This window comes from Anabrus simplex, chromosome 11, assembly GCF_040414725.1.
Source record: "Anabrus simplex isolate iqAnaSimp1 chromosome 11, ASM4041472v1, whole genome shotgun sequence".
Classification (NCBI taxonomy): domain Eukaryota; kingdom Metazoa; phylum Arthropoda; class Insecta; order Orthoptera; family Tettigoniidae; genus Anabrus; species Anabrus simplex.
The window spans coordinates 73,399,853-73,420,193 of NC_090275.1; the positions used below are offsets into that span (position 1 = coordinate 73,399,853).

General features: G+C 37.4%; 1 protein-coding gene across 1 annotated transcript in view; it reads right to left on the reverse strand.

Moving 5' to 3' along the window:
• Positions 1-3,477: 3,477 nt before the first annotated feature.
• The window catches only part of LOC136883570 (zinc finger protein OZF), a 49,897-nt gene continuing 33,033 nt past the window's right edge, over positions 3,478-20,341 (reverse strand). Inside the window, exon 5 of the mRNA XM_067155961.2 lies at positions 3,478-4,462. Within this exon, the coding sequence (XP_067012062.2) occupies positions 3,478-4,462 (985 nt within the window). The remainder of the gene's footprint in view (positions 4,463-20,341) is intronic.

A 20,341-nucleotide genomic window follows, 5' to 3' on the forward strand; every position in this document is an offset into this window, starting at 1 on the left:
GTACATAAGATAAATGGCGGACTCCCTCAGGGCTCTGTATTGGCCCCTCTTCCATTCAACCTGTACACACATGACCTTCCTGTAACCAAATCCAGAAAATTCATCTACGCAGATGACATCGCATTGGTTGCACAACACCAATGCTTCGATGAGTCTGAGTCGACGCTTACATCAGACTTAAAGATTCTAGACAGTTACTTTTATCAGAACAACCTTAGACCAAACCCCAAGAAAACTGTTGTGTCTACCTTCCACTTGCGGAATAGAAGTGCTCGGTACAAACCAACCATACCATTCAGAGGAGAGAATCTACAGTATTGTAGTAACCCAAAATACCTGGGAGTCACCCTGGACAGGTCCTTGACCTACAAGAATCACCACCATAATGTGTCAGCCAAGATCAAGACCAGATATAACATCCTCCAAAAGCTGGCAGGTACATCCTGGGGTGCTAATGCTCAAGTCCTGAGATCCACTGCTCTTGCACTCTCTTATTCCGTCGCTGAATATTGCTGCTCTACCTGGCTTAACAGTGCTCACACTGGATTAGTAGACACCCAGCTGAACCAAGCAATGTGTACCATTACAGGATGCATCCGACCAACTAACACACACTGGCTTCCCACCCTAAGCCACATACCACCTCCATCCCTAAGAAGATCACAGTCACTGCTTAACTTGTGGAAGAAAATTGAAAACAATCCTCTCCTCCCTATTGATTCTGATATAGCACCTTCCCCAGCTAAATTACTGAAATCCAGACACCCTGCAATGAATTTACAGGACACCACCTTTAATGCATCGGACACCTGGAAAGAACAGTGGCAACAGCAATCCTCATTACCACATCATCACATCATTGAGAACCCATGCAAATGCCCAGATGGTTTTTCTCTTCCCAGACAGCAGTGGAGGATGCTAAATCAAATTAGGACCGGCCAAGGTAGATGTGGAGCCACTCTCTTCAAATGGGGATGGAAGACATCACCGCAATGTGACTGCGGACAAGGAGAGCAGACAGTGGATCACATTGCGTTTGAGTGTCCTTTGCGTGGTTACAGAGGCTCTATAGAGGACTTAAACTGTGTCTCAAACGAAGCTCTTCTCTGGCTATTAAATTTTGACATGGAACTTTAGTTATGAACTTGAGATGGTAGTTGTATATATTGTATATAATATTGTATTCATCATACGCTAAATAAGTGCAGTTCAGTTCGCAAACAATGACAACCAAACGGAAGCGTGTTGTTTTGACGATTCAACAGAAGTTGAATACTGTACAAAATATAGAACGAGGTTCTACTGTTAAGCAGGTGAGAATCCAATATAATGTTGGTGATTCTACAGTGCAGGATATTTTACACAACAAAGACAAATTTCTATCATTTGCTTGTTTATCCGACGCAAACAGTGGTATGGCAAACTGAAAAACTATGAAGAAACCAATGTTTGAGGAGCTTCACCAATGCATGTTGGAGTGGTTTCACAGCAGCGAGCTCAAGAGACTCCAGTAGTATAATTTATTATCATTTTAACTATACTTTCAGTACGCCTGTTTTATTTTTAACTTTTTGCGGGTTAACCGCAATTTTACTTATCTGGGAAGCTTGAACTCTACATTATCCCGGTTAATCGAGAGTTGAATGTACTATCGTGTTCACCTCCAGTCCAGCTTGATACAATATCCAAAAATTTGCCTTTGGATTCAGAAATGCCTAAATGAAAGAGAGAATGAATACTTGTCAGACAGTACTTTAAAGGTAATCAAAGAACATGTAACTTAGAAGATAACTGTGCGTCAAAGAAAAATAGCCTTTTCCATTTCACAATACTATTGCGTGGTCCATAAACTTTGTGTGGCAAAAAATGGGTATAGGAGCAGTCAATAACTCCCTCCACTCCAGGAACAGAAGAGTTGATGGGATTATGACCTCGGGTCATTTCCTCAAAAAGTAAATGGTTGGCTGCTTTCTCCTGCTGTGTGAATGGCATCTTTAAGTGGTGGCCTATGTGTAATGCAAGAATTCTTGACATCTTAGTCTGCATACTCAATACTGTAGGTTGTAAAAGTGATCAGATGTCCTCAACAACTACACATAATATGAAGATTTTAAAAAAGTTAGGCTATATTTACCCAAATTTCCTTAATTTTGAAAAATATACAGTATGTCTTTCAACGAGCAAGAAGAGGCTTTTATTTCACATTCAGTGTTATTACTGACCTGAAGTACATGAATGAGAAATGTATGCATATACTTCCGTATTAAAAAACCATGACCTTACCGAACAGCATCTCATTATACGATATTTAACTGCAATATTTCCATTACATAGAAACTGCAATAGTGAAGGAAGAGGCAAGCCTTGTTGGTTTTATTTTACAAGAACAGGTTCCACTTTCGGTAGGATGAACTCCAACATTGTGTTTTTATGAAAACGAAACCTCCTTTTGAATTCCACTTCACTGTTGAATTCAAAAGGTCCATAATAATTTGTAAGTATCGCTGTGAAGATTTGCCTTTCATTAATTTATCCTCCTCCGCCCCCTACCCCCATCGCACAACAGCCATGAAGGGCCTTGGCCTGCCAAGTGACTGCAGCTCAGCCCGAAGGCCTGCAGATTATGAGATGTCATGTGGTCAGAACAACAAATCATCTCTGCCATTATTCATGGCTTTCTAGACCGGAATTTATCCTCCTAATTCCACAAAATCGTCATCTATTTTATAGGTTAAGATGTGAAATAAGACAAGGGTCCCCTTGACTTGATGAAGTTCAACTTATTTCATCAAATAAGCAGGCAACACTTAAATGGCTATGAATTGCAATAAATTCAGTTTTCATCAAGTTAGACTTTATAAAGTATATCGTTATTAAGTACAACTTATTTGCAATGTTTCTGGAATAGAGTCCAGATTTAAGTTCGACTTGAAGATAAGTATTAATTTAATACGACTATGATATGAAGATTTATTGGACTATGGTAAGACCGGTTGCACTGTACAGCATCCAGTGCTGGGTCTCCTCGAAAAGAGCTGAACATTCTCTCCATACTACAAAGACAATGCAGACAATGGTAATTTCCATACAGAGTCATGTCTGTAATCAATCAGACAGCAGATTGGGGAGGTACCAATTCATGGAAAGATGCACAAGTGCTGATTTTATTGGTATGAACATGTCATAAGGGCAGCAGCTGACACAGTCAGCAAAACTGCACACTACTTGAATGTTGATGGATGAAGACCCTGTGAATGATCAAAGTTGCGGTGGTTGAACACTGTCATCAGTGGTGACCTGAACACGTGCACCCAATAGAAGAAAGTGGCGTTCACTGATCCATACAGCAGACCTCGTCAATGATGCTTAGAGGATAACAAGACCTGCATCCTGTGCTCCGCCACAGCTCAAGTCAGAATCAACTTCAGATTCTGAATCGTAAATATGCACTCAATAGCAAGATACTCCCTTCTTCCTTTAATCAACGGTCAGCTTGTCATGAGTCCTCATGTGCGTATTCATTTTAGACCGTGTGAGGAATCGTTTGGGACAAATAGAACACCCAAATTTCCGCTCACCACTGTGAATCAACAAATGCTCAGTGAGACGTTTTTTAACGGGGAATATTTTATTGCAAACAGGACATGAAACTTGACGCTCGCCAGTATGAGATAATAAATGTACTCTAAAAGCTCCCTTATTACTAAAACGCTTAGGGCACTCTTTACACTCAAATTTCATTATTCTTACACCAGGCTTTGGATCATGCGATGTCAAATGGGCCGTCAAATGGCATCTTTGACTAAAGCGCTTTGAACACACGGAACATTCAAATTCTTTGTTCCCGGTATGGCAAATTTCATGCATTTTCAAATGGTAGTTCCGAACAAAAGTCTTAGCACAAAATGCACACTGGAAATTCCGATCACCAGAATGAACTAGAAGATGTCCCTTCAAAGTACCTTGCGTAGAAAAGTACTTTAAACACAATGGGCATTGAAATTTCTTTCCTTCTACATGAAGTTGTTCATGACTTCTCAGATTCCAAGGATATGTAAATCCTTTTCCGCAATAGCTACATTCCAGTTTCTTATATTGTGTGTGCATCATAAAATGCTGCTTCAGTCTATTTGTGTCCCAGAATTCCTTAGAGCAAATTGAACATACATACTCTTTCTTTTGTCCATGTGTTAAAAGATGTCTTTTCAAACTACCTTTTTGGGTAAAGACCTTGGAACAATATTCACATTTAATAGGTCTCTCATCAGAGTGAACATCAAGGTGCCTTTTAAGATTACCAGGTCTTGAAAAAGTTCTGAAGCAGATATCACATTCCCATCTGGACTTCTTTACTGCCTTTGTTGAATCCGCTGATTTTCTAGAACAAGCCTCAGATGAGGGATCTGATGTACCCGAGTGCTTACTGCAGGTGCTGCTCGAAAATTGGTCTCCCTGTTGATCCCTGAAATGGAGACGATTCGTTAGCAAGCGACATCATTTGGCATTGAACAAGGACTGTCTTTCACCTTCATAAATGTTTTAGGAGGTATATATTACGCGGTTCTTATCCCTAAACATCACTGGTATGAATGCTTTCTCACATTCTGTATAATTGCAGTGTTAATTGAAATTGGAGTAGAATACCTGCATTCCAAAATGCTGGAAAGATGGGAGTGAAAGTGTAGACAGAAAAGATGAATGTTAGCCAACAGATAAGGGAAAGGATACAAAAATCCACAGTTCCAGCCCTTCAGGCAAGCAACTCATTGTTAAAACCATCCTAGGGATATGACCTACAAATTTTAGGTAGATAAAATATAATAAAGTATGAAAATATATTCTTTATTTATTCCTAAATATTACCATACTTTTCTTAATCTCGTTATACAGTCGATTAGATTAGCAATTTGCCTTTTTCTACCTCTAGAAGTGCTAATGTGAGTCAATGCATTGTTTCACTTAAGCACCACTTGAGCTCTTTAACTACATTCGGTGTGGAGATTTAAAAAAAAAAAACTCCTGAAGGTATTGAACCAAGGAACATGTTACAGAGAGGATTAAGTAAATAAGCTAATTTGGCTAGGATTTGAATCAAAAAGAAAACAGGTACAGAAACATGTGATTTTAGGCTGCTTTTCCGGAACTGCATTTACGCCGGAAGCGATTTTCGAAATTTGTATTTTTAGTCTGACAGAGCTATCCAAGAAACCTTTGAAACTTTTCCACGCCTTTTAGCCCTTCAACTTCCAGAATAATTGAGGAAATTGCTTAATTTTATGCTTTTCATAGTATGGGGATCTCTAGTTTGTCTACTAAGAAATGTTTTCAACATTAAAATTTTAGAAAACGAAAAAGAACAAACATGCTAAAAAGCAAGTAGATAGTTGTGAATATTTTCTTGATCAGTGATAGATAAGGAAGGATGATTTGGAAAGTATGTTAGAGAGCATAAAAGCAAGCTGGAGGAGGTGGAGAGAAGGACAATGGGGAATGTATCGCTGAGAGAAAGAAGGTATTTGGTGAACAGCTACTATGACAATTATCACAGGAAAGATAAAGGAAAATGGATTGATATGGTATGGATACTGTATGTTGTAAGGAAGGAGGACAGAGATGCCATGAAAAGGACATGGGATAAACCTGTGACAGAAAAGAGATAAAGAGGGAGACAGAAGATAAGTGGTGATACCAGATCATGGATAACCCAGAGGAGAAATAACTTTGGGACATGGACACGAGAGGCAAACAAGAATGGAGGAGACTCGCTGTTGCAGCCAACCCCTGAATTGGGATACTGTGAGGAAGAAGCAGAACAAGATTTCAAAATGTCCACTGATAGCATTTTATTCTGGACATGGCTGAGGCAAAAGAGAAGCTTCTGATACCACAACGATTGTAGTCAAATGTACCGAGACATGCAAACCAATTGTGGTGGGAAATTCAAGGGATGGAGTAGGTCCCAAGTAACCAACGCAGTAAGCAGCCATGCTGAGGAGAGCTGTAATATAATACACTAGAGTAATATATTTAAATGAAGGCAATTTGCTTGTGATGATCACCTTTGGTGCACCCTCAAAACAGAAATTGTACAGGAACAACCCTTGCTCTCTTCAGTAGCTTGAACAAGAGATCACAAGTGTCATCCTATCTATATGTGCGACGCTCTCCAGGAAACCATATGTTAAGCTGCATGACAAAATTTTATGCTACAAGGGACAAAACAGAAACTGTACAGGAACAACCCTTGCTCTCTTCAGTAGCTTGAACAAGAGATCACAGTGTCATCGTATTTATATGTGCGACACTCTCCAGGAAACCATACGTTAAGCTGCATGACAAAATTTTATGCTACAAGGAAAAAAGGTGGAAAGGGCGAGAAATATCGATTTTTCGATTTTAATGTCATCTGTTAGCCTGATCCTTGTACTACGTGATGAAAGGAGTGACAGTCACGTGACCATATGGCAAGAGTCTTAAAAATAACCTTGAAATCGAGTGTAACAAAACCATACCTTAAGTCACAATGGGACTTCAAAGTTTCATAAAGTGATTAGTTTTTAAGATGACACTCCGGAGTTAAAAATCAATATTTTGGTCATTTTGGCAAAAATTTTTTTAATAACTGAAATTGAAAGGAGTGAGTTTCTTCTACCTTGTCACAACGTTATTCTGCTGAATTCAAACAATTTATCACTTAAAAAATGCTTTGTCTGTCAGTCTTCACACAGCGGAAATTGGTGTGGCATCTACTGAACTGCTTTGTTAGGTAATGATGTCGTTGTCATGTTTCCATTCAATCAAACGTGCCTGTTCTTTGCAACTACACATCTATGGGATGGGCCAACAGCACCCCCGCCCCCCATCTCCTGATATATTTATACAGAATCCAGCTGTAAGATCTACCATATTTCTGACTGAATTTATAAAGCCTGTTACGGACTAATATTTCAGTACTTGACTGTCGTTGAGCAATATTGTATGCGTGTATTCCTGATTGTACTACAATAGTGCCGACAACTAAGTTTTGTTATTCTTGCATGTTTAATCTTTTTTGTGAGTTCTGTGGTGGTAGCCAGTCGGTTAACTTTTGTGAAGTACGTGCGCAAGTAACCTCTTGTAGTTGCGTATTAAGATACTATTATTACTGAAAGATAGTGTGCCATAGTAATTGATTGCTTGTATCCATGAGAATAAACAACATGCAAAAACATACATCAGACTTAGCTAAGCAATGAATTGCTGAACTTTTGATAGGAAAGAGATGGGAATCATCTATTACCGATCACGAGTTTCCATTGAAGAAACCCGGGACAAAAGGTCATGAAATGTTATTGGAATCAGATTGTTCTCATCAGGAAAGTGCCGCATCAACTTCAAGCCATGTAAGTCCTGCACCTATAACCAACAATCACGACATGACAGAAATTACAATTCCCATAACTTCGACAAAGGAAAAGTTGCATCATGAAAAACAAAATGCAGGTGAATCATTTTCTGTTCTTTGTAGAAGGAGAAAAAGAGTCAGGCTTCCAGAGTTACCCCCGCCAAATGTAATTTTACATTTAAATCCCATTTTTCTCTCATAATATTCTGCCAAATGTAACAAAATTTGTATGGTATATGTATCACAGCTATATTACAAAATCTGCATGTGTAATTTTTGATTGCAGAACATAAAAATCACACAAACTTTAGTACGATATATCTTCTTATATAAATTATGTACAGAAAAATTGATACATACTGCTTTTTAATTACAAATTTCCATTAACATAATTAAATTTCATGAAAAAATGAAATTAAAAATTTTAAAACTTTTTTTTGAAAAACTATCAATTGTATATGAAAGAAATGTTCATGATATCTCTACTTTTATGTACAGTAGATGACATTCCCACAAAGTTTTGTGAAAATCCATGCATTAGGTAAAATAATCTGTTTATCACAGGAGTGTCACCTTAAGCTAGAGACTTCTGGTTTTCACAAGAATGATCGCAAACATATCTTCCATCAAAACATAAAAGAAAAGAAAAATGTGATTTTCCAACTTAAGGTACGGTGTCCTAGAGAGCGTCACAAATAAAAATGAAAAGCTGTCTGTATGGCTGTCCACCTCCTGAAATATCACGTCTAAACCACCAAGTGGAATTTCATGAAATATTGCACTAACATTCTGAGAGGGAATTGACACACGACTCTCTTATTTCAAAATAATGAACATATTTTATCTGCAAAAAATCACAAAATAGCAAAAAATGAGATGTTTTGTTTCTTTTTCATCCTATCACACCTAAACAACTGGACCAATAGGGCTGAAATTTGGTATGGATACATCTCAGAGCCTCCATGGCTCAGGGGGCAGTGCACCAGCCTCTAATCGCTGGGTTCCGTGGTTCAAATTTTATGCGAGTTATACATGTTGCTACAAAGAATAATCGATTCTGGACTTATACCCGAGTACATACATTTCCGTTCGTGTTGTGAATCAGCTGTTTGAACTCTTAACAATTTGACACCAATGTCTGACTCCCAGGTAACTCAGTTAAAATTGAAATAATAAATAAAGAGGTTCAAACTATTCAATGCAAAAGAATAAGAAATGCAGTGATTACATTCTTATTTAATAACAAGTAGAAGTGGTACCGGTTTCGACCCTAGTCCAGGTCATCATCAGCCGATTAAAACATGAAAAACAATGCATAGGAAAAAGAAAATAAAAGATCAAGTTCACTCCGGATCAGTAGAAGAGGCGATCTAAAAATGACGGAGGTAGACACTGTAAAATTCAGAAGAAGTAAAATGTAAGTCACTTAAAAGAAACAGTGCGTAATTTTCTGAACAGCGTGTACCATAGTGCCATACTGAACTTTATCTTTTATTTTCTTTTTCCTATGCAATGTTTTTCATGTTTTAATCGGATGATGATGACCTGGACTAGGGTTGAAACCGGTACCACTTCTGCTTATTATTAAATAAGAATGTAATCACTGCATTTCTTATTCTTTTGTATTGAATAGGTTGAACCTCTTTATTTATTATTTTATTTTAACTGTGATACTTTTCAATACGCAACAATGAAATTTTTATCTTTAAATTCCAGGTAACTGTCAAGTTGAAACTCATAGAAACGGAACTATACGTCCTAGTTACAAATTTCCGATAACTAATGGCAACATAGTGTTCCTTTTAAAGTAAAGGATTGAGGCATACTGCTATCGGCCCACCAGTGACCTGAAGGAATATTTTTGCATCTTCCATTCATATGCCAACGGCCGTAGCCACGTTGACACACCGGATCCCGTGAGATCTCCGAAGTTAAGCAACATTGGGCGTGGTCAAGAAGTGAATGGGTTGACACGCGCTGTTGGTGGGGCGTAAGGGAATGGAGGAGCAGAAAGGAACTGGCCAGCTTACCGTACATAAACTCCGGCTCAGGCATGTCTTTGCGGAGGGTTGGACCTGCCTTCGGGCAGAATACACACTTACCTTACTCCATATCACTTTGAGTTGCCCATTGTTCAGATTGTTGTCTTATATTTTTACATGGAAATTGCTTGCATAGTTACGGTGAATGAGCCTACAATGTTGCTGCCTTCAGATGGCAGATTGCTGTTTAATACGAGGAGTACTACCCTTCTGACATCTCGTGTAACTTATTGCTTTCTACATTGCTCTCAGGTAAGCGGATGTAAGTTTTCAGAATTTTATTTATTGGGGTAGTCATTGATATGTTTATTATCTTCCACAGATAACATTTACAAGCAAGTTTACGTCCTTTTTTTCAGGCATGGAGCCTTCACATCGGACTCACCGATGGCACGGAAAAGAAAGAGGTTTAGGACAGCACTGGATCCCGGACGAATTGCTCATGATTTGAAACAAAGTGATGACAGTGATGGAGATTTCTCTCCAGTATCTGATGATGACCTTACGTCCAACCTCGTGTTTTCTGATATTATTTTGTTACTAAGCATAATATGAAAATAATTACCATACGCCTATCATATTCCCATAAAAACAGATCAATGAATAAGAAACTAACATTTAATTCCGGGGTCATTTCTGGGTCACGCACTTCTTGAATAGAAAAACTGTCGCGGAGGTAAATACATCGGAATGTCTCCTCAACAATAATGCACACAACCTATGCACCAATCATTGTTTCTTTGATTTCATAGCAGTGACTAACCTAAGCCAAATTCATCAGGTCAACAGTGACCCGAACCGACAACTAAAGGCAGCATCGGGTCACCAGTGGGCTGATACGACATAAAATTAAGTCATCAAAATTCACTACCGCAGGGAACGTGTTAACATGAAAATAAAGCATTTTCAGACCCATGTCCATATAACATTTTATACTCTGCATGTGAGGAATATGTCCTTAAAGTTTGGCCATACCTTGTTACAGTCTGTATATATACGTAAAATATGCATTCTGTCTGTACGTTTGTAATATTAACCTGATACTTAATTTTTATGCCAGCAGGATAAACAGGTCTCCAGAAAATTATGCTTGTACGTGTTAAATCACACATTTCAGAGCACCCGTCGGCTGAGTACTGGATATCTGGCAGGGTTCAGTTTATTTCACTCCGTTTGTCACAGCATCACAGAAAAACAGGTGGGGGATTTTCATGAGACTAGGTATTTAAGTTTAGAATAAGGGTGAGTAGGATCTTATCTATATATCATTTAAAAACATCACCAAGAGGGGGTTTCAGAGAGGGTCTTAAACATACAACTTGATGTTTCTATTTTATGGTCTTCGGCACGCAAGACTAGTTACAAAAATGCACATATTGCCGACTATTCTCTTTTTTTTTATTTAATGGCTCATCACTGCTGCCAACATGACTAGTTACATATTAAAAGTCACCAGACATAACCATAACAAACTTCAATGTAAGCATCAATAATGAAGGTTCCTTTATCCAAGAAAATCATAAAAGTTATGAAATAAATCAAGATATTCATAATAAAGTCAGTTTTCAAGCTCAGTGAGGAATTAAGGACAGAAACACACTCTCCCACCCTCACTCAGTTCAATGTTATACATTTCTGCCTTTATTTTTTTTTACTATTACTACAACCGTATTCTTGAAAAGAGGGAAACATCTTGAAAAATGCGGTTTATTTAATTAATCTTTATTTGCGTGATTTTGAAAAGTTCCAGAACTTACTTATGTCTTTCCTTCCTTTTGCATGAATGTTTTCTTCTCTCTGCAATAAACACTCAATGAAGAATTGGAAGAAATAAAACCGTATTAATAAAATGCTGCATTCTTCATTTCACACCAACAACGTTATTAAATGCATTATTTGAACATTTCACAATTCTACTTATATGGTATTATCCAAATAGATTTGTAATCCTACAGAAAAAAAAAAAGAAAATATTTTTTACTTATACTTGCAAGCGTAACTAGTGATTTTCAAAACATGGCAGTGGCAGTATGTATAATCTCACAAGTCACGAAAATAAATTATTACTACATAGTGCCAATATGCGAGATGAACAGTTACTGTAAGACGTCATATTGGCAAGTAGAGTCCCTAAACTGTACAGTCAACGACACTGAATCAAACCCAACAGTTACAGAAAATAACTAGCTTCAGTATTAATAGGGGAGAAAGAGTTAGATTGTTCCCTTATTGACTACACTTGCATGCCAAGGACTATAGTGTTAGTTTTACAGGAAAATTCCTAATGACAAAATTATTATTTATTTATAACATTATTACAAACTTTCTTCTTCTACACTTTTTTTCTTTACATCGCACCGACACAGATGGTCTTATGGTGACGATGGGATAGGGAAGGCCCAGGAGTGGGAAGGAAGCGGCCGTGGCCTAATTAAGGTACAGCCATAGAATTTGCCTGGTGTGAAATAACTGGCACGTTCTTAGATTACGAATCTCTACCAGCTGCAATTTAAGAACATGCCAGTTATTTAATCACATCTTCGTATGCTGTCCTTGATTCAACCATTGACAATTTCCAACAGAGAAACTTTTCAGCAATTTCATATTTTAGTAACAAGCACTAATGGAATATTTTAACAGGATGCAACTCATCTAAGAATTTTAGAGCCTGATTTTAATTTTGTCATATTTTACGTGTTGTGCACACAGTTCATCCCAGATATTTTAAACACTTATTAACGTCATTTGTGTGTGTTTGTACATTTGTTTTAGTTATTAGATATGTTTGTAGAGTTTTGCATGAAGGCTGATGATGGCCAGCCAAGGCCGAAACTAGTTCCTAGATTGAAAATGTAATGTAAACATTGCATAATACAGTATTGAAAAGGTGAACCACTATGACATAAGTTTATTTATTATTGTGATCGCAATTCAATATGGATCAAAACCATGAAGTTTATATCCTATGATGTATGGAAAAGCATATGATAGTGTACCTCGAAGAACAAGAAATTGGTATTACCTCAAAGTCTTGGAGAAAATGTTAGGACAAAGAGACAGACTTGTAGAGAAATAATTCCTGAAGCCTCCACCATGACAATGCACCAGCCAACACGCTTCTGTTGATCTGTGAATTTTTGATGAATACAAAGACAACTGTGCTTTCCCATCAACCCTATTCACATGACGTAGCCCTGGCAGACTTTTTCTATTCCCAACTGAAATTTACCTTTCCAGGAACGATTTCATTCAACTGAAGAGATCAAATTGGAATCGCAGACGGAACTGCACAAGATCCCTCAAGTTGCCCACCAGGACTGCTTTCATAAATGGAAATGGCACTGGGAGCATTGTATTAATAGAGGAGGGAGTACTTCAAAGGAGACAAAGGTAACTAGGCAGCAAGTCAGCCTCCTCAAGAGTTATTTTCGATGTATGATAATTTTATGAACAGATAACGTATTTTATCAGCAGAAATCATGAATGACAAACTATACAGGGTGAATCCGAACCCTACTGATGAAATTTCAGGGATTGTTCGGGGATGCCTCCTGAATTTATTGGTATTTAAGGGACCCATGGTCTCCAGAGGCTCATTACAAAGTAATTGCATTTCCTTTGGTATGTTGTCCCAATTACCTTTGTATCTAAATTACACTGAATAAAAAGAGTTTTACATCCATCCTAAATGCTAGTTCTTGACAGACACCGGGATGTTGAAATTTTGTCCCGCACAAATTCTGAAACTGAGGGCGAGGATAACAATTTCACACCAAGTGAACATGACGATTCTGACACTTCAGGCAAGCAAACTTCGATAACAAGCTAATTTCAAATTGGTGTGAAGTGGGTTCTGTACTATACCGGTAGTTTTATACCGCTCCCTAAAAAAATGCAGCAACTCAATGCAACTCTGTTGTCAAGAAACAAATGGCAGGAAAGAAATTACTGGTTATAAACAAGGATATCCTTGCCAACTGACCACTTAGTTTAGAATCTGTATTAGTATGTTTTAGTAGATGGATCCTCAATATCTGTCAAATTTCAAAATATTTACCTAATTGGCAACCATAGCTGCATCAGAATATTTTTCATTTGTAGAACTTATTATCTTCATAAATTTATATTTACAAATTACTGCATTATTATGATAACTAAAACTCATTTTCATGTAGAGGAAGGTTTGGTCTTTTTAAATACTCCAAAAGTTATTACGATCTTTGCTTTCCCTAGCACTGAAAAAATGTCAAAAACCACTAAATATCCAGCAATTTCTGTAGGGTAGCACATTCAGATATGGCCATCTCCAATGTATTAAGAAGGATACCTAGAAAAGAATGAGACAGAACAGTCTGTTTGGTAGAAAAAGAAGCATGTATATTAGCAAAGAAACAGGCAGAAAGAGCTCTGACCAAGGTGAAAGCAAAATTGGTAGATACAGCATCTACAGAGTTAGATAGAAATCAAGGAGTCAACCAGCTGATTCAAACAGCTAAGGCACAAAATAAGGCATCCAAAGATATCACATCAGTGAAAAAGATAAAAACAAAGGATGAGGCAAGAATAGCGATACAAGATAATGGAAGAATACTACAAAGATGGAAAGAGTACGTCGAGACTACTAAATGAGGAAAAGCCGAGGGAGAAATCTGAGGAAGGAGTCAACCAGATACTAGTGGATGTGTGGAAGAAGATCTTGGGAGTGGTGGTGGAGATTATTGTTTTAAGAGGAAGTACAACTAGGCAACCATCCTCTATATAACGCTAATCAGAGAGAAAAAAATGGAAGGGGTCCGACACTTCGAAAAATGAAGGTATCGGCCAAAGAAAGACAGGGACCACGAAGGGCGTGAAAATGAAAGACTCCCTAGCCCTCGCAAACCTAATAGCGTCAGGGTCGGAAAAGAACAAGGGTTGACCAAGGGAGGTCGGATAGGATAGATGAAAGCGAGGAGCCTGGCACAAGTAAGTGGAAGATCTTGGGAGAAGGAGATTGACCTCTTGTGGGATTTAATGAGAAAGATATGCAAACAAGAAAAAATATCGGAGGAGTGGAAGAGTAGCATTCTTGTTTTAATCTACAAAGGAAAAGGAAATGTGCAATACTATGGTAATTATCGAGGGATTAAGTTGATGTCACATACACTGAAAGTATGGGAAAGGGTCACCTAAAAGAAGACTTTGTTTAGAGACAGTAATTAGTGATGAACAATCTGAGTTTATGCCAAGATGTAGAAAAACTGATGAAATCTTTGCACTGAGACAGCTTGTGGAAAGATTACAGTGAGGTACAGCAGGACGTTCACATGGTGTTCATAGATCTTGAGAAGGCATATAACTAGGTCCCCTGACGGGAGATATGGACATTCCTTCAACAGAAACGATCAACTGAAAAATATGTAAGATTGTTGAAGGTTATGTATGAAGGAGTGGTGACAAGTGAGGAGCAGTACAGAAAGGACAGAGTTTCCCAGTAAGAATTGGTTTACAGCACGGATCAGACATCAGCACATACTGTAGAAGTCTGTTATAGCGAGAATTCATAACAGCGAAAAATTTACTCGCTATAACGGATTGTCGTTATATCCGATTTTTGTATAAAAGTCGGAAAACCCTTCATGCACTTTAAAATCGGTATGAAACGGCAATCAGTTTGTTCAAAACTTGCGTTTCCGTAGATGATATCCACACTACGGCTTACTTGTTTGTTATTTTTCGTAATCCGATAGTACGTGAAAATGTATGTTTAATTTCATTCTGAAAAATATATAGTACCGTATATCTCCGAATCCAGGATGAACCCCACATTTTCTTTTAAAAATTTTAAATCAGGCTCAAAAGAAGTTTGTAAAATCATATGAATGCCTTGTCTTACAGTAGGCCTACGCATTTTTAGACTATTTTTAGACGCCGAACATTGACTTTCGTCACGCCGTATTTCTTTATTTTTGGCGGCTACACAATTATTTATTTCTGCGGGTTTAAGGACCATTAACTCAACATTGGCATCATAATACCGAAGAGAACTCGTTGAAAATTTTCCGGCAATACCTATTCCATGCGTCTCTACAATACAACGATCCATCAGGAAATTATTCTTGCTATTTATAAAACTGTTTCTTTTACGCAGCGTCAGATATAACCGGCTGCCGCTACACGCACGTCTCGCTTGCCGGGTTCGGCCACATTCAGCGGCTAGTGATGTATTGGCCTAATCGTGAACGTTGAAAGTCAACGAATGAGTTTACTGCGCCACGGTATGGCCATTCCGCCCTTGGGTTTTTCATGCACATACCTCACAATTTCATCTTCGACTTCTTTAAAGCGTCCTTGTTGCGGACCACTGAATGCATTTTTTGTACAGTACGCATTTTTTTAGCTCTCTGTCTTCACGCTAACGTCAAATATTGGCTTTAGTTAGGCCTATACCGTATTTTCTTGCGGCTGCACAATTATTCTACATTAACGTGTATTTAATAAACATTAACTTATGATTGGCATCATAATATCGACTAGAACCCGTTGAAAATTTGCCGGCAATACCTTTTCCATGTATCTTTACAATTCCTGCTGTCTATAAACCTTAATTTTACTATTGCAAGTTATGAATCTCATTCCGTATTGACGGTTATCACTTTACAAAAGAAAATATTTATAAAATCCTCCTATCAATACAAGTCAAGTCATCTGTTAGAAGAAGCAAAGTCTATACATGTTTCAGCTTAATCTCAAGCCCATCTTCAGTAGTAAAACAGTGATTACATAATGTGCCCGTTCGCATCTCGCAGACCATTTGCAAAATGGCGGCGTAGGAAGGCATGGCCCATGCGATCTATGAGATACTATGAATTTCTAGATAGTGCAACGTCATAGAAGGCCACACGTCTCGGAATGAACCAATTTGGAAGGCACTACGGGACAGTAGAGAGTCAAGGTGATTTTTTTTTTTTTTAAATATAGCACCTTAAAAATTTGCATTGCAAGAGGGAAGACGCATCTGCCAAACGAGCTTCATATCGGAAGAATATATAAGAATTAAGAAAATATCTAAGAATAAGGATTGTCGTTCAAAAACTGACGGAATAATTCACCAGCGGACGATATAAGAAGAGCCGAGAAATAAAAAATTAAGTAAAATACGGTGATCTAGATCTAGCAGGATCCCGTGAACAATCGTCTTACATTTGGTAAAGAAGGACCAACTGTAACAGAGGAGAAATAACTTCAAATGGGAAGAAAACTATCCTAGCTCAATTCAAGAAGGAGGAGAGTAAATTTCAAGTTCTACAGAAAAAGCTGATATATAAATTCTTATATACGGAGAACTTAATGCCGACCAAAGAAAAATTTACATCCCAAAGAACAAGGAAAAGAATATCAACTGAAGAGATATCATCGTAAAAATGGAAAATATAATGACAGATTCCTTCTCCAAAATGAATATCTTTGCTGCCTACAGAACTGAAATGATGTGTGCCTGCTAAAAATGCAAGATGGACTGAAATGGGGAAAGGTACATCCCAACCAAACGACCAGCACATGACGAGGAAGGTGATGTCCAACCTGATGTCCAGACCATGATGAGGGAGGATCTCAACCCACCAGAAGGCGGTTCTGAACGGGAGGACGGAGGATAACCAGACCCGGATTCCAACCGCGGGTCTAACCACATCCGAGCACTGGAGCGACAACTGGACCAGATATAACGTCAAACGAGCTAAGTCTTTACAATTTTTTAGTTGCGTAGTTTTCTTGATCTGCATGCGCACTCTAAGTTTGGCATGTGCTGATTAGTTGGTAATATTGACCGTTTAATTAAGAATGCAAGTGAATTATACAAGTGAAGTGTGAGATATTTAAGGCTATAATATAATATGGCAGTGTAGAATAGATTTTTATTACATTATATACCCGCTACCGCACTTGGTCAGAATAAGTAGAATGTGGCATGAGTAAATGAATGAAGTGTTTGTATTAAGAGCTGATAGCAATGAGTTAACAGATATTGTGGAACTTCGATAGATCTCGTATTAATTTGCACAATGTTTACATCATATTTGGCACACACGTCAGATATGAATGTATTTGAGTAACGTACTCTTTGCTCTGTAACATGAGGGCATTGAACTCTGTTTTGGATTTGAATATACATGGTTATTGAAATGCATTTAATAGAAAAGCAATTCTGAGATACTTAGCATAGCATTATAAGAGTAATCGGCGATATGTTTGTGGTAGAGATTATGCAAATGAAGTGAGAGTTGTGTATTGAAATGAAGTTGTAATATGGTTATTCGACGGAATGTATTTATGAATATTGAAACGTGGATGTTTATTTATGTGCTTCGGTGTGGATAAGAATGCTATTTGCTGAGGAAACGCTATGTTACATTTATATGAGGTGAGATTTCGTGTCAAATGAAAAGAGTATGTGAAAGAGAGCACATCGTGTGGATGACCTAATTGAGGTAAGATTGATATGTACTATAATAGAATTGAGATTCGTGACAGAATCATATGACAGTTGTGGATGCTGCATGTTAAATACGAGAGTACGTTGATGTATTATTTAACTATGTTCATGGCCAAATGTATTCATGATATTCTTTGATGCGGTCACACATTTCCAAACATGAATGCGTATTATTTTCATTCTGACTGACCATATGAACTCAGTAGCTTGCAAGGATGAGAAATATTATGTAATATGAGAAAAGGAAAGCACATTGAGCCTGGAATAGATGTGTGTGTGTGGATCAGAAACTGCATACATAGTTAGATAATTTGTTTCTTTTGACACAGAGATTATTTGAATTGACGTTTCTTGAAAAATATAATGAATAGGTAAATGGTAGGCTAGGAGCCAGATGTCACAGGCACTAGGGAAGTATTGCCTTAGCCTCTAAGCTGTTACTGAAGCGTATTTAAGAAGAAGGACCAAACAATATGAGTTCAAATTTATGTATGCAGAGTTATGAGATCAGATTTATGAGTTAAAAGTTAAGCTAGGGTTTATTTTCAGAGACATATATCCAAAGATATGCTCAAATTTATATTTACATTCTGACTTTAATCTATTTAGTTATTTCTGTGCTTCATTCTGGTAAACTAAACGTTTTATTAAGACGTAATTGATTTGAATGTGATGAGAATAAGTAATATAATTAACATGACAGTATTTTCGTCAACCTAATGAAGTATTTCAATGGAGGATTGTGATTGCTCAGTGATCAATTGTGAATAGTAAGATTCATTCTGATCTCATTTCGGAATGTGAATGTTAACATGAACAGGGATATGAATCTCAACATGAATATGAACATGAATATGAGTATGAATATGTGTAAATAGCTTAACGTTGCAATTACTTTTATTTTATTTGAGCCAGCGCTGACTCTGAACTATTATTCAGGTATAATAACATAAAAATACTACCCAAATTCACACTACTTTTTCATAGGTCGATATTTTATTTAAATAAATATTATTATATTATTTTTCTAGAACGAATGTGTTATAAATTCTTTCTCTTACACTTAGTTTATAAGTTAGTTGTTGAGTAATTTATTGATTGAATTGATGCATGGTAAGAATTTTTCGAGGTTTTCGGCAGTCGGTACTTTCTTAGGTGAATTAATTCTTCGGTGATAAGTCTTCGGTGGACCGGTATTCTTCTGAACTCACGTAAAATGCAACTTAATGTAAAATCTCAGATTTTACTTGACTGATAGATACCCTGAGAAGAAACTGAGCCGCTGGGAAAATAATTTGCTGACCGTGCTACCACGGGGCACAATAATATACAAACAAATTAAAAATCGTAATGATATGAAGAGACAGTGATCATGATTAGCGAGTTAAAAACACATTGAGGTACAAAGTCCTCTCGTATAATAGATCTCGACGACTGTTAAAATGAAAACACTATGCTGAGGAGTGTAGTGAGACCGTCAATACTATGAATAAAACGTGTATAACATCTGTAATGAGAAAAAAAGGAATATATGAGTGGATGAAAAACAAAAACAAGTTAAAAATGATGTACGAAAAGAAAACTCATATGACTTACTTGTAACTAAAAGTTGTCATCTCGAATGGAGATGACCTTTTCTTTTGTAAAGTTAATTTTACTAAGTGTCAAGTACAATAGACATGTTATGACTCTGCCACTGAGTAGCCATGGCTTTTCTAAGAATTCGAAGGGTCGCATGCTTTGATGCCATTCTGCAGATTTGAGAAACACACAGGCTCTGTACAACTGGTTGTCGCAGCTAGCGATGGGTAGTAAAGAGGCGGTCGTTTATTGTCAACGAGTTCTGTGCGCGTGTGAAAAGCAGCAGCGTGGTTACCGCGGTAGTTGCCAATGGTATCCATTAACTTACTGTTAGGCCGTGAATGCAACACCCCTTGAGTTTTCGCATGAGATTCTGAGAAAAAAAAAAAAGTCTTGGATTCGGAGAAATACGGTATCACTCTAGAGATTTCTGTGGCAAACACCTCAGCTTTCTTCTTCAAACAGCGTCACCTAACCTTATATGTAGCCTACCATGAAAACATATTTGAAACGAATGTAGAGAAATTACGTGTAAATAGCCGTAACTAGACACGAGAAGGTATGAAATATCCTCTGAAATCGGTGATGTACTCTGCCATATCTTGAGGTGTAACACATTCTTACTTAATTTCCATATATAACATTAAAATTACGACATCGTTTATTTCAGTCTTTATTTTTAACGAGTTAACAACTGCTATCGACCACGTTATTTACGCATTTATTACGAAAACGTGTTTTCCTCTTTCATTTCGAATTTTCTTTAGAGAACAGCAGTCAATGGGTATTACTAATAAACTCCAACATTGCCTTTGAATGTCAACGAGAGAGCTCGCAAATGCACAAAGTGAGAAAACTTTT